The 19262-nt window shown below is 42.9% G+C and overlaps 2 protein-coding genes across 5 annotated transcripts in view; both read left to right on the top strand.

Annotated features, from left to right (window-relative positions):
- Positions 1 to 19262, top strand: part of LOC310826186 (tigger transposable element-derived protein 1-like) — a 1677490-nt gene that overhangs the window by 785056 nt on the left and 873172 nt on the right. The window lies entirely within an intron of this gene.
- On the top strand, positions 967 to 18742 carry SLC25A18 (solute carrier family 25 member 18). 4 transcript variants are annotated; one of them, XM_083700844.1, is made up of 12 exons: positions 968 to 1224; positions 2063 to 2225; positions 3012 to 3160; positions 5384 to 5510; positions 7325 to 7447; positions 8207 to 8262; positions 10306 to 10396; positions 12002 to 12120; positions 13023 to 13215; positions 14494 to 14648; positions 15703 to 15778; positions 16710 to 18742. In XM_083700844.1, the coding sequence occupies exons 4-12, from the start codon at positions 5488 to 5490 to the stop codon at positions 16849 to 16851; spliced, it is 978 nt and encodes a 325-aa protein (XP_083556970.1). In that variant the 5' UTR covers positions 968 to 1224; positions 2063 to 2225; positions 3012 to 3160; positions 5384 to 5487; the 3' UTR covers positions 16852 to 18742. The 4 variants fall into 4 exon arrangements, with proteins under 4 accessions (XP_083556972.1, XP_083556970.1, XP_083556971.1 ...); XM_083700845.1 differs by having other exon boundaries at positions 5381 to 5510; XM_083700846.1 differs by lacking the exon at positions 7325 to 7447 and having other exon boundaries at positions 967 to 1224.

Here is a 19262-nt window from a genome sequence, read left to right as displayed (position 1 = left end):
ACTGGTTCTGACAGCCAGGTAGCCGAAAATGAGTTGCCCCTCCTCTACAAAGGGGTCACTCTTTCAGATCTGTTAAAGGAGTGATTAAGGCAGCTGCTGATGCTTTCAGGCTACACCAACAAGCATCACTCATCTTTGATTCAGCATCATCAGCCCCTGAACAGACCTCAGACTAACCATTGGTGAGAAGGTGTATGTGTACTTGAGAGACTAGGAACTTTGGCGGATTCACAAGTGGAAGCCTGGGGATTCCCTTGCCCTATGCACTTGAAATCTTAACAATTTGTGGAGAAAATAATAGTTGTTCATTGACCTAAATTAATTTAAATATCAGGGTTTAGCTTTCCGTGCCTAATGCTAAAACTGAGATGGGAACATTTCATAAGTTGCCTGAAACTGAAACATAGTAATTCCTCCTTCAATATCCATGGGGATGTGCCGGTGGGATCAAGCACTGACAACACAATTTACATGGTCAGAAAAGGCAAAATATCAGGAAGGCAGTTTTTGCTTGGAATGTTTCAAGCTTCATACTCAATCCTTTGCAGGATCACATTAAGAGAACTTAGCTGAGCTGTACCTGCATTGCTCAAGGCCTAGTCACATATTGCCCGTATATAATAAAAAGTAATTCAGTGACAGCAGAGAAGAGTCTTGGTTTCACACACACTTCCTACCAACCTAACCATAACATACTGCTGCATTGCCAGGGCTTGGACTGGTTGACCCCCAGTGTACCTTCCAACTCTACAATTACATGGTAAAGAATGTAAGGTACAAGCTAGGCTGTTCCACAATTACAGCTTCTTTGACCCTGCAATTTCAGGCCCACTATTGAAAGCAAGGGGTGGCACTGGGGTCCGAGCACTGTGCAGATAGACATAAGTGGAACATTCCTATTTGCCCATTTGGTAAAGGGAGGGATCTGCACCGACCAACAGGCCCCACCCCCACCCCCGGTCTACAGACTGCTGGAGAGCCTCATAGCCATGGCCGCTGCCTGTCCTCTACATATCTCAGTTGCCGCAGTTACTACTGAGGCAGGGAACAGATTATGTTGCCTAAAGGTCATTTATGCCTGAAGGGCCCCTACTTTGCTGATATCTAAGAAGTTTGGCAACAACAGACATTAATGGATTCCAGAAATAATCTGGAGTCTTGCAAGGCTGATGGCTAACAGAATGTACTGGGACATGACTGAACATAAAGCACCAGCTTGCTGAGGTAGGTATTGCTTTCTTTTTTTGTTTCTCTACCAGTGCAGAAGTAAGAACAAAACTTAGAACAGCAGAAGGCAACATATTAGTGTCCATTTTGCCCCAGGTAAAATCATTGAAGAAATTAATGCATATTTTGTTTCTCTACACACCACTGGCCCTCGAGCAAATGTCTCAGAGACATAAACTGCACAAGAAACACATTTCCCTGTGGTAACATCAGGATTGATGGTCTAGAGTTTCCTGAAGGAATGAACTGAAATGAAATGTGTCTGAAAAGTGTGTTTCAGAAGTGGGGGTGGGGTGGTGGGGTGTCAGCAAAAGAAAAGGGAGCAAATCTCCCGTGTTTGCCTAGGAATTTGACTGAAATGTCTTGGATTTTAAGGGACATGATGCTTGCTTTAATTATTATTTTCCACTTAAATCCCAATGTGGCATGTTGACATTCAACACTAGAGACTCACGTATTGCAAAAAATTTACACAGAGGGAAAAACGAAAACAAAATTTCTACACAACAGGTGTGGAGGGGGATTTAACCAGTATTTGGGTTTGTAGGAAATCCCCTATTGGCAGCAGTAGGGAATTTCCTCCCAGTGTAGATAGTGGTTCAAAGTATTTAATTTCTGGCCTAGTTTGGCCCTGAATCTACGTAAAAGGAGGAAGGAAATAGTTAAAATATCTCATATATACCCTTAAGTATTAATAGGACAGCTAAACCACAAAGAATCCTGTGACTAAATGCTTTACCACACGAGCTTTCATGACAGTAAATTTGCTAGTATTTAGTCTGTAAAAACAAACATGGTTATCCTTATAGAACTTGTGTATTTTTTGGTTGTTAAGAATACACCCTTGGATAAGTGGGATCCCTGAAGCTCAATGCATTTTGGCCTAGCTATTCCACACAAAGAAAAACTTGCTGCAGGAATCTGGGCCGGTCGAAGACATTTTGGCACCTGAGGCGAATCACAAAATGGCACCACCACTCTTGGTTGGGGAAGAAGGGGTGAGTGAGGATCTACATTGAGAACAAGGGGTGGGTGGGAATCAAATTAACCTTGCCTGATGGTTTAAGTAGGAATCAGGCACCATGGGGTGGAGTGGGGGGGTGCAGAGCCCAGTAAACCCCAGAGGGCAGCTGCTGCCATTTCTTCCCTAGGGGTGTGAGGAGACCAGCAGTGCCTCCTCTTTCCCAAGAGGCCATTGTGGAGGTGGCGTGGGGGGCTGCCAGGAAGGCAGCCAATCCGGCCTCCAAGGAGTGCGCTGCAGCCATCACTGCCACCACAGCAGCGGGCGATGCTGTCCCTGGCAGGAATTAAACTTCTTGTACTGTACTGTACGTTGTTTTAGTAAACCTCCTGAAGCGTAGGACACAGGGTTGTCATTCTTACAATGAAAATGGAGAACAGAGCTTTGGGAAACGCTATCTTGTCCTATGGCCATATAGTGAGTTCATAGTTGAGGTTACACTTTAACTGACTGAGGTCAGGGGTCAGCAGCAACACTGCATTGCCATTATACCTCACTTCCCCAGTTAATAGCAAAGAAAGTGTTGCTGTTAACAACCAGTGAAATTACAGCTGGCACTGGTGGAAACAGCACTTGCCTAAGCAGGCTGAAATGCAAACTGTGTTTGTCTAAAAACCGGTTTTAAGGTTAAAAGCACATTTTAAAGGTGTGCTTGTTCTCCTGGGTAGGGCTTAGGGCACTTCCTTTGCCAGGCCCAAAAAAGGAGAGGCTTGATGAGTAACTGGCACAGAGATGTGTGTGTTTTTTCGTCTCCCACTTACAGTGTATTTACACAAAATCACTGGGAATTTGTGAACCACCCCTTAAACACTGGATAGGGTTTGCTTGTTGGAGGAATCCAGATGTGAGTCAGAGGCTAAAAACTGAGAGAAGGAAGGAAGGGAGGGAACCGGCTGCTTGCAAATAAGGACGGTAAGCTAGCTTCCCATCTTTCCTGACTTCTGAATTTGCATGTGTTTCACTCACAGGGATATATTCTAAAACTTCATATTTCAGAGACAATCTACAATGCATGCTTTTCTTTATGAAGTCCTAACTTTGAGGAGGAACTTTTTTCAGATTCCTAATAGTTATAGATGAAGGACAGAAATAATTTTGTTCTGTTTAGCTATTTCTTACAAAGATGTTCCTATACTGTCAGGGACCTACATGCCTCACACACAGTAATTTAGAGACAAAGGTTCAAATGTGTAGTGTTGTTTGTGAGCTTCCTGATAGCTTAGTTGGTTAGAGCACAGTGCTGATAACACCAAGGTTGCAGGTTCAAATGGGACAGCTACATATTCCTGCATTGCAGGGGGTTGGATACTAGATGATGCTTAGGGTCACTATCAACTTTACAATTCTATGATTCTAAGATTATCCTATGCCACACCTTCCATTGTTCCTGTGGTTACAACTGTTCCTTTCATTAAATGCACATCAGAGCAGCAAGAAGGGAAGGTCTATATGTTTCTTCTTTTTCTTTTCCTTTAAAAATGATATTCTACCCTGCTCCTGCCAACCTAGCAGTTCGAAAACACAAACTGCAAGTAGATAAATAGGTATCGCTCCAGCGGGAAGGTAAACAGTGTTTCCATGTGCTGCTCTGGTTCGCCAGAGGCGGCTTAGCCATACTGGCCACATGACCCAGAAGCTGTACACCAGCTCCCTTGGCCAGTAAAGCGAGATGAGCGCCGCAACCCCAGAGTCGTCTGTGACTGGACCTAACGGTCAGGGGTCCCTTTACCTTTACCCTAGCTAGCTTATATGAGAGTTGTTAGCCCCTGTTCTAGAGTGGAATGCTGGAATGACACTATCTGTGCAAACTGCTACCACATTTCAGAGGCTGCTTTTGGCACTTGTGGTATAACTCATGCAAATATGCCCCAAGGTTAGGTCTGAAGGCACATGAGGTCACTACCTTGCTGAGAGTAAGTAAGTGGATGGGTGTCAGCCTGAAAACCAAATGTGCACCACCTTGGAAGAAATACAGTATGGGATAAATGTGAGAAAATAAATTTAGTGCATGCATGTAAATGATGACTAGGTCACTAGTAGTATTTTGGTAATAAGCTGAACCAGAAAGATATTTTGTAGCAACAATATTATTAAATAATTCTAGCTGGTTGTATATGACTAATTGTTTGTGTGTGACTCATTGGCCTTGAAAAATTGTTGCTTGACTTCTTTTGGCATGGCTGGGCAAGTAAGTTATATAACACACAAACAGCATAAGGATGACCATGAATACACACAGTCTTTTGTTCAATGATGGCCGCTAAGGCAACATCAAGACACTCCCAACCCCTTCAAAAGCATGGAAATTGTTTGAACAAGTCATGCCTTTCATGCTTCCCTGTTGTCGTCATCCTCCAGGATTACAGAAGTCTTTTGCTGCCGCCTTCAGGTGAAGTAAAACCAACAAGATTATCCTACTCTCATCTCACTGCCAGAAAAAGACCTAGATTCAGCAGCTAGTCTTCTAAATTTCACAGAGATGCAACATTGATCTCTTTATTGCTGATCTCAAAGAATGAGATACTTAACAAATAATCTGCAGTAGTTCCTATTTGTCCATCCAAGCCAACTCCCCACTCACAGCACACTTCTGGGCAATCTTTCATGGAACTCCAGAACCTCACTTTTTGGTACCTTCAGTACCCACTAATTTCCCACTTCAGAGATTAATAGAATTATGTCACAGTTCTATGCATATCCTAGTGATTTTAGTCATCATTTCCACACCAAATTCTGTGATCAGTATTATAGACTTCAGGGGGCAATGTCTGGTTAATGTTCTCTAACCCTTGTCTCATCCCCCTTGGCGAGGCATGTGCCCACATCCCCTTTTCTCCTCCTCTGGAGATTCTTTGGCCTCTCTGGGTCCAGAATGGTAGGCGTTTCCTTGGCACTTCTTTTACAAAATAGTGGCTTAAAAGTGCCCATGTTGGGTTGCATTTGAGATAAAAAAACCCCTCTTTTGTGTTTGGTGGCCTCTGGGAAGCTATTCATCTGACTTCACTATTCTCCAGGAGCTGATTAAGTGATAAACTGCCTCTATGTTTTAGAACTGACACTGTCATTTGTTACCTGTAATATACCCCTGGTAAGCAGCATGTCAAGAAGCACTAATGGTGTTCTCTTCCCCAGCAGAACAAAGACAAAGAGGAATGTGCCTCCATATTTGAAAGAATTTTCCTGTGTCAGCAGCACAAGCAGCTGCTGCTGCTACCAAGAAACAACATCCCCAAGGAACAATGAGGGACAAGAAGAAGATTAGGTCAGCCCTCTCCTTTTTGCTCCTTGCCTTTTGAAAGTGGGGAATTCTATGCTCCAGTGATATAAATGATGCTTAACTTATCTGTGGGAACTGGCGGACAGGCAACAGGATGGAGCAGAGGATAGTTAATGTCCTCTATTTTTCAGACATTTTTTGCTAGTTTTAATTCTGCCTGAAAGGCTGAATAACCTCGCTCAGTGTTGTTCAAGTTGTAAAATAGCCCAGAGCCATCTCTAAGCTTGCTGCTTGTGGATGCCATCTACCCTGTGAGCCTGGTGCTTTCAGTGTTGACTAGGAACATAAGAAGAGCCCTGCTGAATCAGATCAAAGACCAATTTAGCTTACACTAGCCAGCTAGATGCCAATGGGAAGCCCATAGGCAGGACATCAGGACAATAGCCCTCCCCTACTGTTGTTTCCCCGTGACTGGTAGATCCTGGAGGCTGTATACAGTCATTGTGAATAGTAGCCATTGGTGACCTTGTCCTCCCTGCAGTTGTCTAATCCTCCTCTAAAGTTGTCTGAGTTGGTAGCCATCATCTTATATTGTGATAGTAAATTACAGAGTTATTTATGCTGCTGTGTGAGGAAGCCCTTCCTCTTGTGTTCCCTGAATATTCTACTGTTCAGCTTCATTGGATGATCATGGGTTCTAGTGTATTATGAGATAAGGAGATAGAAAGAAAGAAAGAAAGAAAGAAAGAAAGAAAGAAAGAAAGAAAGAAAGAAAGAAAGAAAGAAAGAAAACTTTCTCTACGTTATGCATGATTTTGATGCCCTGATGCTTCTGGTCCTGAGAAAAATGTTTCCTTGTGATTATGGGCATGAACAGAAATCATGGTGCAGAAACAGTGACTCTACTAGTCCACATTACTAGTACAGTGGTACCTTGGGTTAAGAACTTAATTCGTTCTGGAGGTCTGCTCTTAACCTGAAACTGTTCTTAACCTGAAGCACCACTTTAACTAATGGGGCCTCCCGCTGCCACTGCACCGCCGCTGCACAATTTCTGTTCTCATCCCGAAGCAAAGTTCTTAACCCGAGGTACTGTTTCTGGGTTAGCGGAGTCTGTAACCTAAAGCGTCTGTAACCTGAAGCGTCTATAACCCAAGGTACTACTGTACTTAAAGTGACCTAGCGAAAGTTGAAGGGAAGCTGATTCAAGACAGATAGGAAAAACACTTCTTCACACAAGGCATAAGGCATAATTTGCTTAAAGAATCTGCTGCCATAGGATGCAGTGATATGTGTTAGTTTAGGGGCTTTTCAAAGAGGCTTAGAAAAATTAATGCTATGTCTATGAATGGCTTGGAGCTAAATGGAGCCTTCGTGTTCAGAAGAAGTTTGCTTCCAAAAACTAGTGACTAGAGGGTGTGTGTGTGAAGCTGTATGGATAGACTGTTGTCTTCATGCCTTCTTTATTGACTTCCTGCACACATCAACTCAGTTGCTGTTCATCTTGCAGTAGATGAACTAGATCCAGCAAAGTTCTTAAAAAAAAAAAGCCCCTATGTGCATTGCAACTGAATGTGAGTGCCAGGATGAGCACAAGAGAAGATAACAAAGGTGAAGGTCACAGAGGCTCCTATCACAGCTCATAGAATTGCTTTAAAGCAGGGGGTGGGGAAATGTTTTGGACCAAGAGCTGTATAACTGTGGCGGAAAGCTATCAGGGCATGCATGTATGTTTGCTGCCTTGTGCTCCTTGGAGAAAAGGGTGGGTATAAGTGTGGTGGTGACTAATAACAACAACAACAACCTGCTTGAATCCCTGTACCAAGGAATATCATTGTAACTTATCTTATACTTTACAGCCTTCCGGCTAAGTTAATCAACGGAGGTATAGCAGGACTTGTGGGAGTGACTTGTGTTTTCCCCATTGATTTGGCCAAAACCCGTCTCCAGAACCAGCAAGGACAAGCCATCTACGCCGGAATGTATGTGTTGTAAGGCTTTGTTTAGTGTGATATGCGTGGTGTGGCATGGGGCTCTAACCTGGGTATTAGAGTCCAATCTGGTTTGAATTATGTATCTTTCAACCCTCACAGCCTCTCAGTCTAATCTACCTCACAGGGTTACTGTGGGGATGAAATGAGAAGGGGGATAATCATGTACGCCAACTTGAGCTCTTAGAAGAAAAAGGTGGGATATAATTCTAACAAACGAACAAAGAAAGAAGTTGGGAATGGTTGAACTCCTTCCAAGTTCTCCCTTTTCTACTCATTCTTCTACCCATACCCCTAATTCTCAGAGTAGACCCGTTGCAATGGATGGATATGACAAGTACTATTTTTCTAGAAAAAGAGGTGCTGGAACTCACTCAAACATATGTATTCTGGGTTTTTTTTAATTTACATTCTGAAAAGTAGCTAGAAATTGTTGCAAATATAAAATGCAGTAGTCACAACCAACCTAGCAGCAGGGATATATCAATGACAAATTAAATTCAGAAAGTGTTCTGAAAAACACCAACACCTTTTATTGTTGCCCAAAGACCAGCAGAGATTGGGGAGAGCAAATGTAGTTGGGAAAGGAGTTCCGTAGTTTTGGTGCTATAGCTGAGAACGCTGTGCCCCAAGTAAGCACCTACTGAACATCAGACAGTTGTGGGAACTGGTCAGAGTCACAAAAGTCAGTCGCAATCTTGAAATACATGTTGCTAACTCTTGTTTTTCTCTATTCCTCTCTTATTCTAGGAGGGATTGTTTGGTGAAGACAATTAAATCAGAGGGGTTCCTTGGCATGTATCGAGGTAATGCTTATAAAAATGGAAGTCATCCTTTTTGTCTGAACTGCAATAGCAAAGCGCAATGGGCAAAATGCTTTTGCCGTTGTTTCGATTATCTCAGTTGAACAATAGAGATAATCGGGGGGGGGGGGGTGTGTGTTTGAAATGAAATTTTAAATATTGGTATCAAAAGAGCATATTTAACAACATAGCCAGACACTGGAGAGACCTGTCAGGAGTAAGCATGGACCAATGGTATCAAATAGTATGGGAAACAGCCTTATTAGATAAACTAACCAATAAACTGAAACTGATATGGGGACATACAGAGGAAGACACCTTCACCCCGGTTTGGTTCCCCTTTATCACATCACAGCTCAACAAGACAACAAGAATCTGCCAACAGCATATGAATCAATCTGGCTAACCTGATTTAAAAATACACACTCACACTCCACTCACACACAAAAACAACTCTCACTACAACCAACCAAAGATGACCCAACCACACCCTAAGCCACCCTCAACCTCTCTCACCACCAAGGAAATATGACAAGTGAATTGTTATGTATTGAAGTACTGATCGTGGCCACCAGGCATATCGTGTATATAGTTTTCACTCAGGTCCACGTCAATTACTTTAGGAGGGAAACTCTGGGTTGTTGTTGCTACACTGTTGACAGCCGGCTGCCTATAAAAGCAGGCTGGCTGAGCTGTTTGCTGTTCAATTCAGTTCAGTTCCAGCTTACTATAAAGAACAACTTGGAGAAATCTCTGTGTCGTCTGCTTTGTCAACCCACTACTTAATATGGATAGTAAGAGAACCCATACAAGTAACGCTGACACAACGCGCCCCCCAAGTAGAAGAATAGAAGCATAACCACCCGACCGCAACCCACTCACCATTCCTCCCTCCCCCTCTTCCCCTCTTTCTTTCTTTCTTTCTTTCTTTCTTTCTTTCTTTCTTTCTTTCTTTCTTAAACCAATTAATGAACCAAGAACCTGTACGTTGACCACTAATAATGAAACATATGTTGTAGATATTTTTCCATGTTTAATATGCTATTTTTGTGATATACAAATGACATGAGAAAACTTGGTATACTTGAGTGTATTCTTGTTTATAAAATCCAATAAAAAGAGAGCATATTTTAATAAAATGTGGGAGGATTTTCATAATGCATATTTTTTGTACTTCAAGGAACTGCAAATCTCTGTTTGTGTGTGTAAAAATGGGTAGCCTTCTGCTAGGCCACACCAGTCCCCACAGTATTGAGAGATGCTGTGCAGGCCAGTGCGGTCCCCTCAGTGTCTCCCAACACCACACAGGCCATGCTGGTCCCCACAGCGCCTTCCAACACTGTGGGGACCGGTCCAGCTTTCCGCTAGGCCGCGCCGGTCCAGTCTGCACAGCATTGGAAGATGTGTGTGAGGTCACTTGATGTCCGCCACATGTATGATGTCACATGTGCGCCAGCCCCTCCAATCTTGGGGGTAACCCGGTGCCTGTGGTGGTACAGTCCTTCTTGGACTGCACAATTTCAGATGGCCAGTGACGGATCAAAAAGGAACTTTTGGAAAGTTCAGAGGTGCTTTTTTGATAAACCCAGATTTCCTGCTATGCCTTACAGGAGGCTATTAGGGCACTAAAATGGCTGTCTGAGCATCCTGTAACAAATTAATTCGTATTTCACAGTTACTTTTGTTTAACTAGCTAAGAGACTACCATTTTCCTGTTGTCCCATCACAATCTTTAAAATTGACCAACAGTGCCCTCTGGAGTTCATTTTTCATGCACCAAGTCCAGAGAGCAAGGAGCGTCTTCTGGAAACTGCAAGACTTTATAAGCAACTTTTTCTGACATTTGGCACTCCATGTTAAATTGGGGAAATATTTCTAGTGCTAGTGTTTCATCCAGTTTAATATTTTAATTGGGATATCATTAATATTTTAATTTGCTACCTTCCAGAAACTTCCAGGAGTGTGTTTAGTACATATTACCGGAGGAGTAATGTATTAATGTACCATAAAACTGGGTGCCTTAATGCCTCTCCCATCTTCTCACAGGGGCTGCCGTAAACCTGACTCTTGTCACTCCTGAAAAAGCAATCAAGTTGGCAGCCAATGATTTCTTCCGACAGTTACTCTCCCAAGATGGGTATGGGGTAAAAAGCATTCAATAATTCCAGTTTCTTTGTTTTTATTATTTATTGATCTATTCATCTATCTTTCTTTATTGTCATTTTGCCATTTGTGGGATGCTCTTCAAAACCAAAAAGTCCTCCTATAAAACAGTTCAAAGGATACAATGAAACACCAGAATCTCATCATGAATAAATTATAGAATTTTTTTTTAACATCCTCCGAGCAGCATGTGAAAATAAATAGTATGAGAATAATAACAGTCAGCCTAACATAATCAAATCCTGATAGTGGCCCCATTCCCCCACCCTCTAGTATATCACACCACAGTCAATTTGTAAGCCTCCTACCAATGTCCTGGCTTTAGGTCACAGTGGCAGTGTAGAGGAACTTGTGTGTGTGTGTGTGTGTGATGAATCTGTAGTCCTCCCTCAGTGTTCCTCTGACAGTATTCACTGCTGAAATTCCCACTAACAGAGGCACAGCAGGCTTGAGCTAAAATAGCCACTTTCACTGTTCAAAGTGGAGAGCCGCTACCTGACTCCTGTCAGTGTTCTTTGGTGTAGTCTGTACTTGCAGGCTACGAACTATAGGCAGCTCATATCTCAGGTGAGCCAAGAGGCTTATGTACCTGTAGAGAGAGGAGGAGACATTTACACATGGATCCTAAGATCTTTGACGAAGATGTTATAATTTTGTGTGTGTGTCTCATAGAGCTTCTGCTCTTGCACCTGTAACAGTGACTTCCTTTGGCAAACAATGCTCATCTCCACAGGTCCACTAATTTCATCTAGCCTTGGTAGCCAGGCCAAAACTTTTAACCACTAGGTCCTTGCCATTCCTCTTCAGTGCAACCCTATGCATGTTTACACAGAGGAGAGCTTCACTGTGTTCAATAGGACTTACTCGCATCCAAACATATATAAGAATGCAACCTTTGTCCCTGACTTGTGGGAGGGGAGCAGAGTCTTGTCTTAGTATGAATCACCCAAGGTGCTCTGAGTTCCTCTGTAAAATGGCCTGCAGTGAAACCTCAGGGGCTGGATTCAACTAACCTGGTGTGCTAGTAGAAACTATTGTAAATAGTTCTGCTAGCACAATGGGAGTTCCTCCACCCACTCAAGCGTCACCCAAATCTGCTCTGGAGGATCAGAAAAACCCTCAGAACAGTGTGGGAGAAGATTGTTCTGTCTGGCAAGCAAAAATGCTTGTGCTGTTGGAATGATTATCACAGTGCAACACCAAATTCCACCCAAGGACTCACCATTCTGATGGCAGGAAGCCAAGGCACTTCAGCCACCCACCATCAAAAGGACCAGCTCAACCTTTATCTCTTGACAGGAGCTGGAGAATAAATGGGTATCTTTCCCCCTTTTGTCCTCGGCAGCAAAGCACATTGCACAGCTGAGTCTTTTTCTCTCTCTCCATCTCCAAGCTAGACAGGAAAGCTGGGGGCTAACCATGGGAGTGGACGTGTAGATCCCTGTTGATCTCCAGGCTGTGAAAAGCTTCACTCTATGGAAGGCACAGAAATAGCCCAGACCATGCCACTCTCATGATAGTTTGGCAAGCCTATAGTTGTGGAAGTGCATTTATTTTGCATCTATGCTTCTTTTGACAGAAAAAAATTGTCATTGGTGAGAGAGATGCTTGCTGGCTGTGGAGCTGGGACTTGCCAGGTAGTGGTCACATCTCCAATGGAAATGTTGAAAATCCAGCTCCAGGATGCTGGGCGGCTAGGTAAGTTCCCATTCCACCTCCCTTTTTTTGGGGGGGGGGGGAATGATGGTGAAAGCAAAGTCTTGAATTAAATGAACTCCAACTATCTATTTCTCTCACACAGCCCCTAATTCCCATTACTTCTGTTATACTTCTGTCCATATTTTGCTGTTGCCTAATAGTGGTTACTTGCCAAAATGTGCTTTTACTGGGCAAATAAGCAAATTAATATCTGAGTTACTTAGAGTATAGGTGTGGAGAACCTTTTCTGTCCAGTGAGCTAGGTCCTAATCTCCGCTTATCTCCTGTTGCTGCTATGCTTGAAACTCTAATCGTTGGCACTTCAAAGTGCAGAGTGGGGCAGTTTAAATGCCCTTTTGCAGATAGCTCTGCACGGTTCTTTAAATCTATGGTTTTCATACATTTAAAAGAGCATTCTGGAACTGTTTGCAAAAGAGCTTTCAAACAGCTCCACACCACGCTCTTGCTGCAAACACCTGTTCCTACTAGGGGAACAGAGATGCACAGCCAGACTGACCAGGATTGAACCCTCCACTCACCAGCTGGTGATCAAAGGGTTCAATCCTGCTGGCTGCAAGGGTCTGTTTCACCAGCACATTCCCTGCATTCCCCGGCAGAATTGAATCCCACTCATCTGCTGACATTGGCCAGTTATGTCAGCTAATGGACAGGTAGCCATGGTTTGTGGAAAATGGCTTCACGGACCAACTTGAACCTCATAGTGGGCCAAGATTGCCCCTAAACTGGAGGTGTCCTCCCCCACTGTAGTAGTACCAGAATATATTGGGATTGGGGTAATTGTTGCTGGAGATGGGGTGCTATGATGTTCCTGAGACTGCAATGCAAGGAACCCATAGAGTGACAGTGGAAAGTTAGGAGTTTTATTGCTTGTTTTCTTTTAGCTGCTCATCAGCAGAAGGCCTTGGGACAGGATCGACCAGCTGCTGCCACCTCCCATTCACCACCAGGACAGCCTTACACAGCTGGGTCCACAGCAGCCTCTAAACGCCCCTCTGCTTTCGTGATTGCCAGAGATCTCCTGTGCACCCAGGGAGTTGCAGGCCTGTATAAAGGGCTGGGAGCCACCTTGCTCAGGTTAGAAGAGAGTGAACTGTTCCTTCCTGTTCATTGTAGGATGGCAAGCTGCTTTAGTCTAGAGGTCTTGAGAAAGGAAATTTAGCATTCAGGCTACCTAAAGCAGGCTGAGATGTGCTGGTCCCAGAACAAGGAAGTATCTTCTCAGTGTTGGTCTGCACCTGGAGAGGCAGAGAAGAATGCTTCAATTTCTATAAATGCCCTTCATGTCCTAGAAGGATTGGCTTCCCATTCTAAAGGAGGGTCTTTGGTTTTAAACCATCACTTGGATCCAGGAACTCCATACTCATGAGCTCCCCACGCAAGTCCCTATTGGTTGTTTGCATGGCTGCAAGAGCATTTAAAGCTAACCAGGGGTGGGAGAGAATTAGTGGGAGCTTCATATTGTGCATGGAAATCTGGATCCGAAGCAATTGCTATGATCTATATTGAATCTACAGCCCTCTTTTCCTCATTGTGGGGTATAAGAAACTAAAGGTTGCTAACCCATATACTAACCAAAGACCTCAAAGTAATTTATATTCACAGGTGGTCTCCCACTCAAGCAGCTTATAGGGTCAGGGTGCTTCCGCTTTGGAAGCTTCATCTAGTGGAGGATGCAGCAGCCAGGCTGCTCACAGAGGCAGATTACTAGCAACATGTTACTCCACTGCTAAGAAACACTGGTTGCCAATTTGCTAGTGGGCCAGGTTCAACATCTTGTGTTAATTCACAAAGTCCTCATCAACTTGTGCTCAAAATACCTTATGGACAGACATTCACAATATGATTTTCTCATATTAACCGAACAGTATCAACTCATGATTTATCAATGCTTTTAATTATGTTTTACAGATATTTAGAGATAAATGATACTGTATTTTATGTTGTAAGCTGCCTTGATATAATTGATAGGGATAATATGATAGGGATAATAAATAAAATAGTTTTAGCTGCTGGAATGTGTCACATCTTCAGACTGTTCTCTGGACATAGGGACTTTGCTCTCAGTTGCACAAGGGTGGGTTTGTTCAGGGTGGTGCTGGGAACAAAGCTAAACATAAGCACAAACCTAAAGTTTTAAAATTCCATGATACATTGCAACTGTGGGGAAAGTACACTTGTGTGAAAACATAAAAGCCTGTAACAACTGCAAGGGTAGAAAGTATGGCAGTCCAAATGGGAGGAACAGTTGAGCTGTGAAAGGGGAAGGTGAAAATTGGTTGAGAAAAACAGCTTCAACAAGAGATTAGCTGATTGTATTGTTTACCTAAAATGTCTCACTTCTACTCTCAACAGGGATGTACCCTTTTCTATTATATATTTCCCACTTTTTGCCAACATCAACAAGCTGGGGCAGACGAATCTTGATGAAAAAGCCTCTTTCTTCCATTCATTCATCTCTGGCTGTATTGCAGGATCTGTGGCTGCAGTGGCCGTGACCCCATTGGATGGTAGGTATTAGATGGGGCAACTATCAAAAGGCAGTGACTTTTGCTTACGCGCGTGTGTGTGTGTGTGTTTATGAATTTTATTCCCTCCCAAGAGGCCGCAGTAGTGCTTCAAGTGAACTATTAAGACTTTGCAAACGCAGACCCAAGATTAATTAAGCTCCTTATAAGGCTGCTTTCTAAGTTGCATTGTCCATAATGTTTTACATGCTCTGCAAAATAATCTGCACTTCGCACATGAGTATATAGAAGCTTTTTCTTACCCAACCACATGAACTGGCTGTTAGCAACTAAGAGTACTTACTGTATCAGACAGACTATTTATTCCAGGAAAATTGAGGGAGCTATTTCTTATAATCAACGATGAGCGAGCCTTGTCTGGAACAGCGCTGACCAACAGATTAGCTGGGGCAGCTTAATGATTAAGTGAACCTTACTAGAGAAACAATATTAATGCAGTGAACAGACTCCATCTGTTGAACCTGGGTTTCAATTGCTGCTTGGATAGAAAGCTCAGTGGTGATGCTGGGACAAGGCACAGCCCCTTCATCTAACCAACTGCTAGTGGAGAACCATGAACTCATTGGAGAAAGGACAGATTTATTTTGATATATCTATTTAAGATAAGATTGCCATGAAAATACAAACATAAAAACTGAAAAATTAATGATAAGCTTATATGCTAGAAATCTTCAAGTCACATCACCAAATAGCCTAGGAAAGCTTAAATGTAGAAATTTTAAAATAAATTGTACATCCCTTTGGCACATCCATGTTTTCATACTGCAACACTGTTGTGAGGACAACAGAACTTAAGTATGTGAAATGCTTTAGTGAGGCACCATGTGTTTACTAGTATGGTGATGATGATTGATGAAGAACTGATGTGAGATAACAACACTGCATTTCTGACCAGTACCAGGAGCATGTATTCATGCCAGGAATGAAATGAACAAATAAATAAAAATCCCAATCTTGCAGTTAAGTATCCTTACACTAAGAAGTCTGTAAAGCAAGCAACTTTGCAAAGGTTTAAATCAGTTACTGCTTGTTTTAGTTCTAAAGACCCGAATTCAAACTCTCAAGAAAGGACTGGGAGAGGACACCTACAATGGGATCGTTGACTGTGCCAGGTAAGCAGACCTGAACTCTTGTTTTACTGGTACTCAGGTCATTGCTCTATGTTAAAAATGTTCTGCAGTGTACATTTTGCAATGTAAGTTGTCACGTCCTTCTGAAATGGCACCATCCACTCACAAGAGAAAGATGGCAGCAGGCTTGGAGGAACCCCACAGAGGATGGAATGGAGTAGAGTTGCTGGCACCCTTAAAAGCAGCATTCTACACTACTTTGTGGTTTTCCAGTTTCTGCTTCATTCATTTTTCTTAGGAGGAAAAAGCTGGTAACTGAGCAAGTTGATGCATGATTTCCCATTGTGTACTGGAAAAACATAGGATTTATGAGTATAAGCTAGCTTTCCCCCTTGCAACAGCATTTAAATAAGACATTGAAAATGAGCAGCCAGCAAAGGAAATAAATATTCAAAGACAGCAGCTCTGAGTAACTGACCACAAGGGGCAGCGGAACACAAATATGACGGTTCCCAATTCTTGCCGTGGCTGTTGCTGACATATTAAGTTAAACACCCCTTACTCTTGGGTGCTTTTAACTTTAAAAAGCTGGTGGGTGTCAGAGATGAGGAACTCTCTGGTTCTTTATGTTGTTAGACTGCAACTCACAAGATCCCTGACGTCTGGCTGTGGTGGTTGGAGGTGAGGTGAGCTGGGGTGCAGTGACTTCTGGATGGAAGTCTTGGTTTCTTTTTCCTCTCATGCTGTGGTCCTGACCACCTTTGCCTCCACCTCCCCAGCTGTTACTTGATTTGGGAAGGCAGCTCTCACTTCCTGCCTTGAGAGGAAGCTATGTAAGTAATCAGGAGACTCATCTCTGCCATCTTGCCTTGTACTCAGAGAACCCTAAATAGAAAAAAAACCCTCTAATTGATAGTAACAATAACTTCAGGAGCTGTTTTACCAACCCACTCTCTGTTTCTCTCTTCTCCAGGAAAGTCTGGATTCATGAGGGCCCTGCTGCCTTCATGAAAGGGGCAGGATGCCGTGCACTGGTTATAGCTCCTCTCTTTGGCATAGCCCAAGGAATGTATTTCATTGGCATTGGAGAACATATCATGGAATATTTCAAGTAGTACCCATTCTAAATCACACTGGATCATGAATTAAGATTGCAAGAGTTCTGTGACACTACTTGAAGAGAAATGGAAGCAAACTGTAAATACTGTGGCTGTGAACAACTACCCAGTCTACCACTATCCAGGAAGACGGCCTAAAAACACAACTTCCAGGTTTGCCACTGCTTCATTTTCTAAAACAATCCTCTGCACTGGGCAGATTTCTGAGACCTAAAAGTTAACAAGCCAACATTTGTGCTATGAAAAGGAATGTGTTGCAAGTGTTATTTCTTACTTGCACCTAATGTTGGCCAACACTTTTCAAGCTGATCTATCACACACACCACTGCAGACCAGGATGTATGGCCAGAGATTGAATCTGGATCCATCTACTTACAAAGCTTACACTTTACTAGGGATCCATGGGGTCCTTCGCAGCGCTGCCTGATGCTTGTTCTTCTCCATTACAAGTGCATTTATAAATATCACGACTTCATATTTTTATGTCATTTATTAAATGCTTCGAAGTTGATCAAGGATAGCAGTTTAGTGGAGGTTAATTTCACCCTTGCTGCCCTGATCTCATGCTGGAAATATTTTCCTGTATATTTTATTTGGTGATCCTGCACTGCTGTATACATTTCACTACAGAACCCTTTCTGGTCTTTCATTTTAGAAGCAGTCTCATCATTGCCACCCTCTTCTCTTCCAGTGCATGTATTTGTACACATAAATTAATGGCCGTTCTTAATTGTGTATTATTTCTAATGTGACCATCTCTGCTCAGCAAGTTTCTATTAAGCCACTTCTGCATCTGTAATGGATAGTGTTAGTTACAGCATCTGATGACAGTCTGCCAACTGCTGTTCAGCTTGGGGTGGGTGAGGGAGGTACGAACTTTCCCATTTGCTGTTTGTGCATAACCCAGAGCTGTGTTTAGACAACACAGATACATACACAAAGGAAATATTTGTGTTTGCCTAACCCTAAAGCATGCTGCACCTTAGTGACTGCTCAGCAATACAAATGGATGGTCAGGAACCATCTTCCTCACCTACTTTAAATGGAAGACAGAAAGCAAATGAAGTTTCCAGGCCTCTGTCTCTGGCCCATTTGCCTTTTCCTAGACCACACCTCACACTGGCCGTGGTCTGTGCCCTCCTTGAGTTTTCTTACTGCCTGCAAATTGTCTTTGAGCTTTGATAATGCTGCTTGCCTGGACTGCATGTCGAAATGTCTTTTCGATGGCTGAGATGTAGCTTACTGTGCAAAGGTGAGAACTGCATCCATTGCTCTGCCTACTGTTGCCTCTAGCCTCACCCAGTTCCGCCATGTGATTCTCAGGTGACTACCAAAGGAATGCAGCTCTTGGGCTGACAAAAGCTTCCCTCCCCCTTGTTTATTCATAACCACAAGGTCCAGAGGCAGCATATTTCTGAATACCAATGGCTGGAAACCACAGGAGAGGAGACTGCTTTTGTGCTCAGGTCCTGCTTGCATTTCCCCCACAAGCATTTGGTTGGCCACTGTGTGAACAGGGTGCTGGATTAGGTAGGTCTGATCAGACAGGGTCTTTTATGTTCTTTAGCACTACTATAATTAATAGCAAGCACCATGTCTCCCTTCCACTCAAATATTCTTGATAATATGAGACTTCATTTTTTGTTTAGAATGTGTAGCTTTCACCACTGCACAGAAAATCCTAAAAGTGGCAATAGCAAAAAGGGGCCAAGGATTACCCTAGTTCGTGTGTGCAATGGTGCTTTGATTGGCCAGCAAGACGGCTAGTTTCTACCCCCTTTCCATGGAGAAACCAGCAGAAAAGTAGTACCCATCCAACCTCAAACAAAAGAATCTTACTGTAAACCTGTTCCTTGATGCATGGAGAAATAAAATTTTAGATAAAGTAGTTCTGCTTCATTAGATTGATATAGCTTTTAAAAAATGTAGAATTTATGGTTTGTTATCCTTGGAACCCCTAAAAAAGCCAGTTGTAATTACCAGCTCTCATGCTACTACCTGCTGACAACCTGTTCTGCCTTACCTTCTACAACATGACCACATAACTTTTTGCAACCTACCCAGGGAACTCTGTTAAAGGATAGTATTAAAAAATGTTGTATGTTAATCTTGGCAGGGTGGTAAAATGGCTGCTTCTGACCTTAAAAAGCAGCTTGTCTCTTAATAAATCAGATTGCTTACAGTTTGCATAGTTTATTTCCCCAATACCAATCTTGAAGCTTCCAACTTTATAGTGAACTAAATTTTAGTCTAAAACTCCCTTCTGATGAACGGTACCATTGATTCTCAGTTCTTTTTTTTTTTTACACTCCCTAACTGAAACTACATGGAGGGAAGGTGTTGCTGTAAAGCTCAGTAACATGGTTGCTTGATGACCCCATACAGACTTATTCCTCTGGGGGCAGAAG

This window comes from Podarcis gaigeae, assembly GCF_964106915.1.
Source record: "Podarcis gaigeae genome assembly, chromosome: 10".
Classification (NCBI taxonomy): domain Eukaryota; kingdom Metazoa; phylum Chordata; class Lepidosauria; order Squamata; family Lacertidae; genus Podarcis; species Podarcis gaigeae.
The sequence above is the reverse complement of the archived record's forward strand: the minus strand, read 5'-3'. Positions and strand labels throughout refer to the sequence as shown.